We start from the raw sequence: 13,348 nt of genomic DNA on the forward strand, positions 1-13,348 counted from the left end.
AACCATGATAATAATGACGTCGTGTTGTGATCATTTTCCATGTGTCTGTGCTGAAATCTGTTAGCCTACTAATTAGATGTAGATATAGACTCTCCTTTGCACATATGGACAACATTGTAATTTGCACATTTCAGGGCAAGTGTCAGTGCGTCAGGAGACAAACAGCTTGAGGCTTTATTCGAGTGTACGTCCCAGTTGCTCACAGTGGATGTGTGATGTGTTAAAGAGGGGGGAAAAAACCTCAACAAAATTGCAACCTTTTAAAAAATCTGCTGTGAAATTTGGCTTTTTTTGGCCCCAACAATCAGAAAATGCTGCAAAAATCCTGGAAGGACTTTTTAACTGTAATTTTCAGTTTGTTGAAAGCTATCCGCTGATTCTTCTCGTGTAAGAAATGCAAGGCCACTTCTTTTAAGTTAAACATAGAAATATAACATTAGGCGGTTGATTCAGTTCTTGGTCTTCTTTCACAACGTCTTGATGCGTTGCTTGGTATGTGAGTGGAACGTGATATAAAGGTATGTTCATGGACACAACACATTCCAGGGACTGAAAGTGTGAGTGTACAGTGGCCGAAAACAAACGCCTCTTCAATCACTTCCACAAAATTAAGAATAAATTCTGAATTTGGACACAATATTTGCAAATATTGCATTTAAACAGATGTTTCAGCAGGGTTTGTGCATATTATTCTAAGACTACAGTGTGGATAAAGGAGATAAAATAGGCTTTAAAACAGCAAATATATCCTACAGAAACACCATCATACACTATGATTAGGTTTGAGGGATTTGTAATTTCAAACTTGTTGCATAGACCTTCTTTTAACCTCTGAACTTTGGCTGTTCAAAGTAAGAACTTGGCTTTAAACAACAATTCTAAGTCCTCAACCTGATTTATTGTTGATTTATGAATCTCACTGTAGATTAACAGACAAGACAAAGCCTAACGATAGCTTGCTGTCCCAATGTATAGACTGCACATGGAAGCAGGATGGATTCACTGCTGTGTATGTGTGTGTGTGTGTGTGGATGCAGGACAGAGAGAAGAGGTTCAAACACAGCCAGCGACACTCGAAGCGGAGCAGACATGCAAACAAATGCAGTAAGATGGCGATGAGAAGGAAAGACAAAAACCAAAGAGTAAAAAAACTGAGAAAAAGTCTAGAAAACAGTCAGGAGGAGAAGGAGAGGGGGCACGGGACAACCAAAATGAAACAGGGGTTTTGTTGTGTTCATGGTTGTACTGTGATGAAAAAATATAACATAGGGAAGAAAATATTCTGCCTATAAAGCAATAATCACCTTCGCTTGGGATGACTAGAATGTACGGCGTTGTTATTTGTCCCCTACCTATTACCACTAAGGCCAAGGGCCGCACATCCCCGCCGGACAGCATGAGAGAGAGAGAGAGGGAAGAGAGAAAACAAACAACAACAAAAAAAGGAAAAAGAAAGAAGAAAAAAGTCTAAGAAAAAAAGACGTATAGATTTCTTTATCCATTTCATCAAGGTTTACATCTCCCTGGTTTTCAATCTGTCTTAGAGGAAAGAAATTACAGTGGTGAGAGATAGCACTAGAACAGTAAGATCAGTAGGACAACTGGCACTCAAGATGTGAACTGGCTCATGACTCGTGTCTTATTGCCAGGAAGTAAGTGTCAACGGGCGTCTCCACTAGCCCATTACCTGGAGGAGGCCTAACGTATGTGCTGCTGGTGAGGATGTCTTTTACCAAACAGTGAGTCAGTGAATGCAGATGGGGTGCTGGGGGTTAACGTTAACTTGGCTTGAAGGGTTAATCAAAATAAAGGGACTTGGAAATGAAGGAGAAAATAAATGAAGTGGTGGTTGAAAGAAAAAAAAAAAGAAGTATGAACTTTGTGGCGTGGCAAAAAATTGGTGCAAAGACACAATCTGACCTCCGGGTGCTGCTGCAGGGATTAAGTTCACCCAGAGGTCAGGAAGTACTTTCCTTATTGTTCAAGATGATAGATACCGTTATTAACAGTATTTAAGTGGAGGCAATGAGGTGGCTAACAGTTCCGCTGCAGATTTTACGTTATGGATGGCTTTCTAACAACCGTGAGCCAACAGAGGTTAATGTTTAAGTATTTCTAATCTACATATCTCAGAGGCAGAGTCAAGCGGTAATCGTACTGGCTGAATGTAACATCAGATGGCCGAGCCAAAGAACCAGGTTTTACAGTCCTCCAACCCACAAGATCGCATTAGTAATACTCTCTTATACGCCAAACAGGAGCATCTCCTTTATGGTAAGCAACATGTCCTCATACCCACTGATATCACACCTAGGACTGGCACAAGCATCTGGCTAATTTAGCTACAGCGAGTAGCTAGCTAATTGTGTGTACAGACCACAAGCCAGTTAAATGCATTGGTTAAACAGATAACCAGCAAATATCCGCTCCTCGAGATGTGTCTGAAACGAAACCCAGTCATGCCTGGACATCATCTGGAGCATGCACACAGCTCGGTTAATGCCCCCTCCTTCTCTGGGAACTGTGTCTGGATGAACTCTCCTGCTGCTTCCAGCTACTTGAGGCTGACCAGTGCGATGAGCTGTTAGCTAGGATCAGTATCAGGATTTATCTGATGGACACCAGCTACTGGCGTTCTGTTTCAGCTGTGGAGCGCCTGTCCATCTGTCTCCGCTGAGTGTCAGAAACCAAAATGTACACATTTAGCTGAGATTGGATCGTAATAGTTACTACACTATGATGCAAAACTGTCAAAAGTAAAGCTGTATGCTTTTTTTTATTAAATTCATACCCAACTGTGTAGCAAAGAACTTTTAAAATGCCAGTTTTTTTAATGGAGTTTGGGTCGACCCTTTCTGATGCAATCTCAGGATATCAGAGAATCTCAACACTGACTGACTTCAGCGACACAGCAGGTTTTCGACTTGCACGTAAAACTAAATAACAGAAGTTTTGCATATTCATGTGATTTGCTTCACCTGCAAAGATTTGCATTGTTAGGTAGCTTAAATTTGCTTTGCTTTTGGTCTAAACTAATCTCTATTTACAGATTCTACTATGCAGAATCTGTAGGCAGGGACGTGGATTTCCAGGAAAGCAAGTGTTCTGGTTTCCGTTTGAACTACGCTCGTAGTCCGAATAATACTGACCAATCGCGTATCAGCTGGCTGCGGTGTATGCAAAAAAAACAGTCCGTGAGGAGAGCAAAAGCAGGTGGACAAAATCCGCCGTAATGCCATCCCGACTCTCATCAGCGCCATCTGACGATGATTTAGCTTCTTATTTATCTCTATAAACATCTACATGCTAACAGCTAACAATCTGTTCTGGATACAAAATTTAACTTGAGATGAATTCCCTTGACGCTGTGTCACGAAAGCCGTTCAGTGTTCAGATTTACCGACTTCCTCGAATGCATCAGATCGATCCGACTTTCGTTCAACAAACGAGCATTTTAAGTTTTCTTCTCCTCTTGAGGACAGACCTGACAAAGCTTGAAGTTTGACTTCTTACAAATCTGCATCATGATGTTGAAATTTTGGCAAAGGTGAGACCCGTTGATGACACGTAAATCACAAGAAAACGGGTTCTCTTTTGTAACGATGCAGCATGCGGAAGTCGTTTATCGCTTGCCGCCCGGCACGTTCACCGCTGTCCCCAGAGGCTGTATCGTCTCAGACTATAGCCAATGGGATTGGAGATTGGGTCTAAGCAAACCTTAAGGGCACTGGATGGTCATCCTAGTAAACCTATATATTCTGTTTTTCCAGTGAGTTGCAGGAGCACTAGGCATCATTATTATATATCAGCTCTTTACTCCTGAAAACTTTTAAAGCTTGTCCAGAAACGTGGTTCTTTGGCTTCATCCATTAAGAAAACCGTGAATCGGACCCTCTGCCTCTTACAGATGATTGTGAAACTTAACTCTGCCCCGGATTACTATCTGCAGGTTTCCTTTCAAAAAGTACACCAGCTGATTCCACTGATTAGAACAACTGAATCAGACAAGTGGCATTTAGTACTATAGAGAGAGGAAAGCAGGTATCGTGAATAAATTAGTCATAGGCATTTGCAAAATTAGCCATCTGCATTGCCTCCGAAAACTGCCCACACATCCAAAACTTTCAACAAGTATACGCCAAGAAGACTTTAAGTTTCTTTTGGGAGCACTGACGACTCGACACATTTCAAAATATTTGCATTTTGTTTGTTTTGAAAGACAGCCACAAAGTTAAAAGCATGTCTTTTCCCAAGCACACGCACACACACATGCAGACGGACAGACAGAGAGCAGCGTCTACGTACTGTAGACCTCCACCCACAGGACTCTCCACTCAAAATAAAACTTGGAAATGGATCGAGACAGAAAAAAGAATGACACAAAGGAGAAAAATGTGCACAAATGAGCAATAAATGCCCGATGCAGACGAGAAATAATAAAAGAGCGAGAGAGACAGAGGATAGAGAAATAGGATGCGGAAAAATCAAATCAATGTTTGATGCAGATGAAAAAATAAAATAGAAAAAGAGACGAGGTGAGGAAATCAATGGCGAGCTGAAAAGCTTTCAAAGCACATTGCCTGGCACACAAATGGGTGTGTTTGCAGGAGATGAGCAGCAAATAAAGATGGGAGACATGGGGAAAGCAAAACAGAATAGGATGAAATGGGCTCTGGGGCTAACGCTTTAGCCTCCAACCGTCGGGTTTAATGAAGGCGGTCAATCGGTGTGTAATGGCCCTGATGTTCCACTTTGTACACTGATGAGCAACATGGATGCAGGATGAAATGGAAAAAGAGAGAGCGGAGAGAGAGGAGGAAAAAGAGGGAGAATGTGAGACAGAAGAGTGTAATAAAAGAGGAGAGAGGAGATGAAGAGAGGATGCTATGCGACGAAATCATGCAGGATAACGTGGTTAGGATGTGGGGTCGCCTGGGCTAAAGGTAGTGGGTTCTTCTCTTTCTATAGTGTGTGTGCGTTACCGCGTGTGTGTGTGTTCATCTTACGCTGTACTAGGGGGTCATGTATTCACACTATGCTTCATAGACTACACTAAGAAGTTAAGGTATAATACACTGTGAGTATCAGTGGAAGGGTGCTCATACCTTTGTTAGCCAGGCGGACACAGTTGATTTTTGTTTCCTGTAGAGAAAAGGAGAAAGAAAAAAATACTGAAGGTCACTCTTGGTAACAAATGCTGGGGACAAATCTGTCAAACACACTCACACATTCAATTTAAAACGAGTATAACAGCCCATTCTTATTCCTGAATGGTACAATTCACAAGGGCAGGTCACAACATCTCTCCAAACTGTCTTGTGCTACTCCACTGACGTTCTTTCTATCCAGTTCTCCTACATGGCTCCTGCCAGTCTCCTCCTGATGGGCTGTCACCTGGAGAGGCTTTTCTTTATTCTCTTTCCTTCACAGATCCTTTTCTTTTCTCTCTTTTCTTCCCTCCATAAAGTGCTGTCACCAGTAAGTGTACTTCTCTAACCTACTTTTCATACCGAGATTGTCCTCCTTCACATGTTGGCCCATTTGTCTTCTTCACATATAACGGCAGCAGCTGCCGACACGGAGGCCTGTCACTTACGCATTCGAAGAAAACCACCCCCAACATATCTGATAACTGAAATCTGAAAGAAATGAAAATTACTTGTTTTTGAGTTTAAATATTTTATGTCCATAATGTTCCGAGAGAGAAGTCGTGAATCCAACACCTTCTTAGACACCAAACTTTACCTTTTTATTGCCTTGATCAGTCAAAGAACAAATACTTAAAGCTCTTGCAGGTAACATTATTAAAACTAACTTTTTGTCATATTTGCTCAAACTGTCACTTTAAACATGCAGTACTACATGAGAGAGATAATCTGTGAAAAAATCATAATCCTCTGGCTCCTCCTACTGCTCCTAATGGCATTTGTAAGAATCCACCGCTCCCGAAACACAACAACCAATCAGAGCCGAGCAGTCAGCGTCAGTCAGTCCCTCCTCCGCCAACTACGGCTTACACTACAAAGACCGTTACACCAAAGAAGAAAAATTAGGAAAAGCAAGCTAAAGAGAAAGAGTCGGGCCGAGACAAAACCAAAACCAGAGTAAACATCTGCTAGACAGGTAAACTTTGTTTTCAAAAAATGTCTCCACATTGTTTAGATGTCTGCGGTTACTATGACGTTGTGTTACGTTGGTGTTGCAGTCGGGCTAACGTTAGCTTGTTCCCAATGCGGCTGCTGTTTAGTGTCGTTTCATGGTGGTGTGGCTGAAAATATGTACAGACAGTGTTACCGTTTCTGATTTCCTCCTGATAGTTATGTGTGCCTGCGCTCTCACGGCTAAATGTTCACAACATCAGCTAGCGAACTCAGTGCTGGTGGTTTTGCCAAACAGTTTTACTGTTCACAGTAAAAACACAGATTTCCGCTGGTTTGATGTGTATCTGCTTCGACAATGTTGGTTGTAATACAACAGCTGCGGTTGTTGTCATTTCACGTTTTTACCAGTGTGTCCGCCATATTGTATACCAGGCTTCTTCAGTTGCCGTGGTTACTAGCCTGCGCGTGCATGATAGCCACCTCTGCGAGGAGGGCTTTGGAGGCAGGACTGAGCGCCGTGGAGAGAGAGGGGGAGGGACCTGGAGGTTGTAATGTTTCAAATGTTGAAGCAAAGTCCGCTCTCTTCTCCACCTTACCTACTGCAGCCTTACGTGTGACTCTTCCTGACTTCAGATTTTGAAAACTACACCAGCTCCATTTCAGTCTGCGTGTTTTCTAAGGAATACACAAATAAATCCACAGCACAATGTCCATCATATTCGGACAATGCGGCCTGAAAATCATCTTGCAATGCTCAAAACTTATCACTGTGATTGATTAGGAGTGTCGCTGCAGTGTGACACCTACCTGCAGGCATCACACTGTCAGAATATGACGGAGAAAGATTGTGCAGAGGCAAAATAACGTTTAATATTCAGTCTTTCTAAAACATAGTGGCTGCATTATGTGAAAGTTGTCATTAGTTGCCTTTGCGTGCGCTCGGAGTGGGCTCGTGACGTTAAAGAGCAGGGATGATGAATGTTAGCGGATGATGGATGGTGCGAGCCTCTCAGCTGGGTCTCTCCACAAGACTAAACACACCTGCTTCTACTACATCTCTGTCTTTGTTCTGTCAGTCTGAATGAATGAATGGCTGTCTATCTGCGTTATTGTCTTCTTTATCCAATTGTCTCATTGGTCTTTGTGCATGTATGCATCATTTGATTGTAGGCACCTACATGTTAACAGTGTTTTGTACTTCTGACATAATTTAAGATGCTGTGTAAAAACAGCTGAATTTTGCATATGTATTCATTTGGTAATTGTTGTATCCTAAAAGCACGTCTGCTGGTCTGACTGCAGAAAGTTCTTATCGCACTCTCCACTCAAATCCATCTTAGTTTTGCCTCTCATAAGCAGAGAGCTCCCCATCCTAAGTGCGGTGTATCTCCAACAAATAGTCGCCATGGGAATAAGATCCGTTCCCCGAGCACCAGTGACTTGTGTCTGAAGATATTGGCCCCATCGTTCCTATTTACGCTGCATTTAGAGAGCGGGCTGCTCTGGATTCACAGTCGCTCTGAATAGAAGCGCTGCCTCGTCTTCGCTCATGCTAATGGGCTAAACCTCAGGAGGCTGCAAGAAGCAAAGTTAATAAATGTAAGGCCAATTTATTGCCCTGCCTCTATCCAGAGAGGCTGCGAGACGAGGTGGAGGGGGGAGCTGTTTACGGTGCAGACACTGGAGACACAGTGTGTGTGTTTGTCTGTGTGTAGTAGCTAACTTTGTGGAGCCTGAGCAGAATACTAAGTGTGTACTGGAGATGCAGCTGCTGTGTGGGTGAGCCCTCTCTCTCTCTCTCTCTACACACGTATCCATCCATCCATCTCTCCGACTTTCTCAGGGAGTTGGATGGGTCAGTGTTCAGACTGACGGGCAGGATTTCCAACCATGTGTGTTCCTGTTTGACTTCTGGATGCTGTGATTGGCTGAAGGGGTTCTCCAGCAGCACAGGAAGTTTATTCTGGAACTTTTTCTTACAGTCTTCTTCCTCAATATATCTGTTTTTCAAAAACTTCGATTTTGCTAACGGCTCATTCTGCTACCAAAAACTCTTGACCCACACACACAAACACACGCGCACACACACATATATTTGTATACCACCAACAGCGGACCTTCAGGCTTCAACTGTGTGGACCTTGGTATTTGTTCATGTTGGAAATATAAAAATTGAAGACATCATTTCATAAAATTACAAAAATCATAAACACAGTCAATGTCGCCAGATGTACGATAACTATCGTATTTGTACGATAATTTTGCCCTCTGTACGATGTACGATCAATAACTCCCAAATGTACGCACTTTCAAAGATACCCACTTTAACAGTTCAGTGATGCATCTGTCACTCATAGGATCTCTGCACGAGCGCGGCTCAGAAGCAGCTTCCCCGGCTATTTCAAAAACGGCACCGAGCGTGTGACACAGCTTAGAGTTTCAGGAGTTCTGTCATGTTGAGCCTCATAAACTTCCATCACAGACCCGCTGGCTCTCTCTGCACCAAGTTGTCAAGTGAATGTGCACACAGTGGGGCGCTCTGAGGCTTCTCTTCACTAACCAGTGTAGATATGGTGCTTTTATTTTGAAGGGTAATAACATATGTACGATAGTTTTTGGTAAAATACGATCATTTTAAAGCAGCAGTACGATAGGACTGTATTTTTAGTCTGGCAACACTGAACACGGTGCTTTATGGGCTGTGTGATGTTAACAAGAAGGTTCAGAGACATCGTAAAGAGAGCAGAAACATTCCCCACAGAAGAAGAATAAAGAAGACTGAGCATGTGCAGGGACTTTGGCTGTGCAGCTCTGAAGGCAGAACGAGCCCTGGATGCTGACGTAGGTGGTTAATGTTTCCGTCAGGTATTAGACCTTGTAGGCCGATGGTGAAGTGTCGACTCCACTCATGTTTAAAATAGTAATTAATAATGTTTAAAATGATATTATTCAGTTAAAGAAAACTCTCTCCTTTATGGGCAATCATCTTAAACTCAGGTGTAATTCACTGTTTCTTTTGGCCTGTTGTTATTATTGCATATATGATTTAATGTTGCTTCTATCAGTCTGAGCAGTACTAGAAGGGACCTTTGAGTGAATTCTCCTGTAAAACCTCTAAAATCTGCACCCTGAGGCTACACGTGTGTGTGTGCGTGTGTGAATGACGTTGATTGTCAGAGTACCTTGGCCAACCCCCGAGGCTTTTTACTTGTCAAAAAAAGGTGTGTGGATGCATTTTGCACAGTGCAGGAGGGCATGTTTTTTTTTTCCTAGTGTGCCTTCGCTTCCTTTTGTTTCATGCCATTTCTCGCCCCATTTCTCCTCCTCCTCCTCCTCCTCTGTGTTTCTCCTCCGACAAATTCTACCTTTTCTCTAAACTCACTTTTCTCATCACTTCCCTTTTTTTGCACTTGTCTGTGTCTTTTTGGCCTCCTCCTTCAATCTCCCAGCTTCCTTGTCCGTCTGCCTCTTCATCCCTGAATTTCACATCCTGTATTTTATCCATTTAACTGATGCTTTTATCTACCTTGAGTGTGTAAGCGATTGCTCCCTGCAACTGTGTCCGCGTGTTTTGAAAAGCCAAGTCAACCTTGTTTTTGCTTTAGTTTCCTCCACTTTATACCTCTTTTAACCCGTCACTCTCCCTCTCATATCCCCAGTTTGCCTTCTTTGCCTCATAAGGACACGCTCGCTACAGCATGCAAGACAAAGGTAGACTGATGGAGGTTCAGAGTATGTCGACATATGTATCTAGAACCTGGCTGCAGAGATTTGCTCCCAATCATTCCGGGTGAAGAGGCCCGGCAAGCAGTCAGCGCTCCAGCTCATCCCTGAGGTGTCGGGTGAGGTTAGAAGTCAGGGCTCGATGCAGGCTGATTTCTCTGCACCAAAGTGGGGAAACCATTCTTTAAAAGGACCAAAGGTCTGTGTCTTGCATCACTAACCCACACAAAGACAAGTGGGGCGGCTGTGGCTCAGTGGTAGAGTCGGTTCTCTTTCAATCGGAAGGTCGGAGGTTCGACCCGGAGCTCCCTGAGTCTACATGTCGAAGTGAAGAACCCCAAATTGCTCCCGGCGGCATAGCCGTCATGTATGAATGTAATGACTGATTGACAGTTGGGCACTTTGCGTAGCAGCCTCTGCCATCAGTGTGTGACTGTGTGTGTGACATGTAGTGTAAAAGCAGCTCTGAGCGGTCGCAAAGACTAGAAAAGTACAGTCCATTTACAAGTCCACTGGCAGCAAAGCAGCATGATAAGCAAACTCAGAGCAAACTATAATATTACATAAATACGTTAAACACAATAATTCAGACTGAACAACACAGCTGCAGCTGCATATCTGGCAGGAAATCACACACTGCGTAAATGTGTAAATAAAGGCTTATGGTATCACGGCTCCATCATTAGGACATGAAAAGATCGGACTATAATTGCAGCTGTGTATTACATTATATGAATGCAATGCTCTGCAGGCCTGCGGCTTTGTACCAGTGAAACAGGAAGGGACGTTCCTCTCTAAAATGTTGTATTCTGCAGCATTAACCCTGTTTCTTTATCCACTGTAATCTTTCCTTTCCTGGGTTTGTGTCACTCTGCAAACCGTGTTCTCCAAATCTTCCTCTCTCCTCTCCCACAGTCCCTCTTTAGCCCTGACGGCGTCCATCATTGCCTCCAGTATTACATCTTCTTTATATCTCTTTCACTCTTTTTTAGACTTTTATTCCCTCTCTCTCTGTCGTTCCTCATCCCTAAGTCCCCCATCAGTCTTGCTCTTACTTCTCTTACTTACAGCCCCAGGGCACTTAAGTCTTGTCTGTGTGTGTGCTTGCCTTTAATGTGTGTGTGTGTGTGTGTGTGTGTGTGTGTGTGTGTGTGTGTGTGTGTGTGTGTGTGCGTGCGGCATCACATGACACTGAGGGAGGAATCAAGATTGCCGTTGGTGAGCAGTTTTAATGTGCAAAGCGTCGACTAATTGGCACAATGATGGGAGACAAGAGACTGGCATAAGACCGATGTCACCCCAGAGGGGGAGAGAGAGGGAGGGAGAGAGTGAGATGGAGACTTGTTAAAGGAAAAGCAGGAAAAGGAAGGGAAAGGGAAAAGGAGTGCAGAGTTTGAAAAAGTGTCAGTGGCCCAATTTTTGCAGATGCAGGGCTCTGAAGTCCAGTTAGCAATAACATTATGCAATGTCAGGTAAGACTTTAACCTTACAGAGGTCATACCCCTTTCCTACCTAAATTTAGCACGTTGACGCCGTGTTTTTAGACCCGAGAAAACCGACTTCTTTACCCACCACCAGTGGAGTATACTCCTTTCGGTCTCTTTTCTGCTGCGTCACCGCCTGACGTCATCAATGCGCCGGAGACAGAGTCAGTAACAGTCTGTGTATCAAACTTGGCGCCGACAAATGTGTAACAATAGAGTCACAGAAGTTACCGACGGAGCATAGCATTGCGCCGGAAAGAGGGCAGAGTTTAGCGTGTCGACCCGGGTTTTGTGTTCCCATCAATGATGATCGGAGCCAAGGCGATAATTACCCGGGTCTACTGCAGAGTCATTTGACCCGGGTCTGAATGCCGATTGAAGACTTTACCATTAAGCAAAAACTTGATGAAACGTGATGGCAGGTTTTTTGACCAGTAGGAAAGCTTGTTTTTTTAGATTAATTCTTCATGTTTGTTTGGCCCATTCATTGACCCCAACCGCCAACCCAGGCGTTCAGAAATGATGCTACAAGGGTACCTACAGGGTCATATACTGAGGCAATGAGCCACTGACCAAGCTTCGGTATTTGACAGGTTGGGAGTGAGGAGAGGCTATAGGAAGAACTGGGGGCAAAGACAACACATTAAGGACAAAGAGGGATGAAAGGAAGAAAGAAAGAAAAGGAAAGAAAGAGAAAGATAAGATGAGAATGATTGGAAAGAAGAAGAAAAAGAGGGAGGAGAGCAAAATAGACAAGGTGGGAGGTTAAAAGAGACTGCAAACTGAAGAGTCACAAAGAAAAGGTCGACTAAAGAGAATGAGGGTGGATGGAAGAGAAGGTGTAGGATAAAGGAGTGAAAGAAGCATGCATTGCTTGGATGAAGATGGGGGGGGCTGGAGAAGGAAAGAGTGGGAGGGGAAGATTGAAGAAACACAGAATGGGAAAAAGGGAAAAACAAAGGATGACATAATTTAGAGAAAAAATGAAGTGGGATGTATTTTTCTTCCTATTAGAGAGACAGAGGAAACAGCAGCGAGCAGTAAAGAGACGCAGAGTGGGTGGATCGAGAGAACAGTTTCTTCTAAATGTTCTCAAGAGAAAGAAAGCGACTGAAAATGAAAGAGAAAGAGGGAGGAAAGACGCTTCCCTTGATGGACAGGTGGAGCTCAGAGGGGGGAAAAGAAAAAAAATAGACGGATTATCCAAGACAGGCGGAGAATGAGGAAGAGACTTTCATCCATGGGATCAAACTACAACAAACCAGCCAAGTCCTCTAAAATGTAAATGAGCAGCTTCGCTCCAATACATGAGACATCCAACGTGTGACACCTACTCACAGAGTGACTGACAGCAGAGAAATTAAACAAATTACAGGACTTTGTGAGCAGCGCAGATAACTTAAATCCTTGATTGACAAAATATCACTTCCACATATCCTCCCTGCGACAGTATATAATGAAGAGATTGAATTTAGAGCATGAATTATTCAAATGCTGACATTTGTCTTTGTGCACAGACGAAGCTCTGCGGTCTTTTCAGAGTCAGCTGGCCTCTATAGATGCTCAGGCCGGTTCTCTTTAGCCAGAGCGTCTTTCAAACCATAAAGCAAGAACTGATGCTAAACCTTTATAATCGCTCTGTGTGAAAGGAAATGTCGCTTTCAACCAGGTTGACAATCAAACCAGCTGTTGAATATCTGACCCTGACCCTGACCCTTGATTTTCCTGTAAAGTGAGCAGGAAAAGACAGAAAGACTGTCCTTTGTAGAGAAAGTACGCTTTGGCCTTGTGGTTTTTTTCACCTCTTTTAGAGAGGATGGCCTTTTAGAGGCAGCGTTATATATATATACACCCAGCTTTCTTCCAAAGGTGTCTCACCTTGACACAGTTTGCATCAAATCTACTTCACACAGTCAACATGGATTTAAACCTTGACAAGCAAATATTAAGATCGGTAATTAAGTCATTTTCAAGCATTGGGGTTCTTTGTAGCGGAGTGTGAAGCGATTGGGATGAAAGTCAGCACCTACAAGTCTAAGT

General features: G+C 43.3%; 1 protein-coding gene across 1 annotated transcript in view; it reads right to left on the reverse strand.

Moving 5' to 3' along the window:
• Positions 1 to 13,348, reverse strand: part of ptprt (protein tyrosine phosphatase receptor type T) — a 331,706-nt gene that overhangs the window by 130,253 nt on the left and 188,105 nt on the right. The window contains exons 15-16 of the mRNA XM_069679080.1: positions 5,106 to 5,142; positions 1,305 to 1,361 (exon numbers count right to left, since the gene is read on the reverse strand). Of these exons, the coding sequence (XP_069535181.1) occupies positions 1,305 to 1,361; positions 5,106 to 5,142 (94 nt within the window). The remainder of the gene's footprint in view (positions 1 to 1,304; positions 1,362 to 5,105; positions 5,143 to 13,348) is intronic.

This window comes from Semicossyphus pulcher, unplaced genomic scaffold (genome assembly GCF_022749685.1).
Source record: "Semicossyphus pulcher isolate SPU_LCO1_2020_fin unplaced genomic scaffold, fSemPul1.0.p SCAF_3, whole genome shotgun sequence".
In the NCBI taxonomy this organism is placed as follows: domain Eukaryota; kingdom Metazoa; phylum Chordata; class Actinopteri; order Labriformes; family Labridae; genus Semicossyphus; species Semicossyphus pulcher.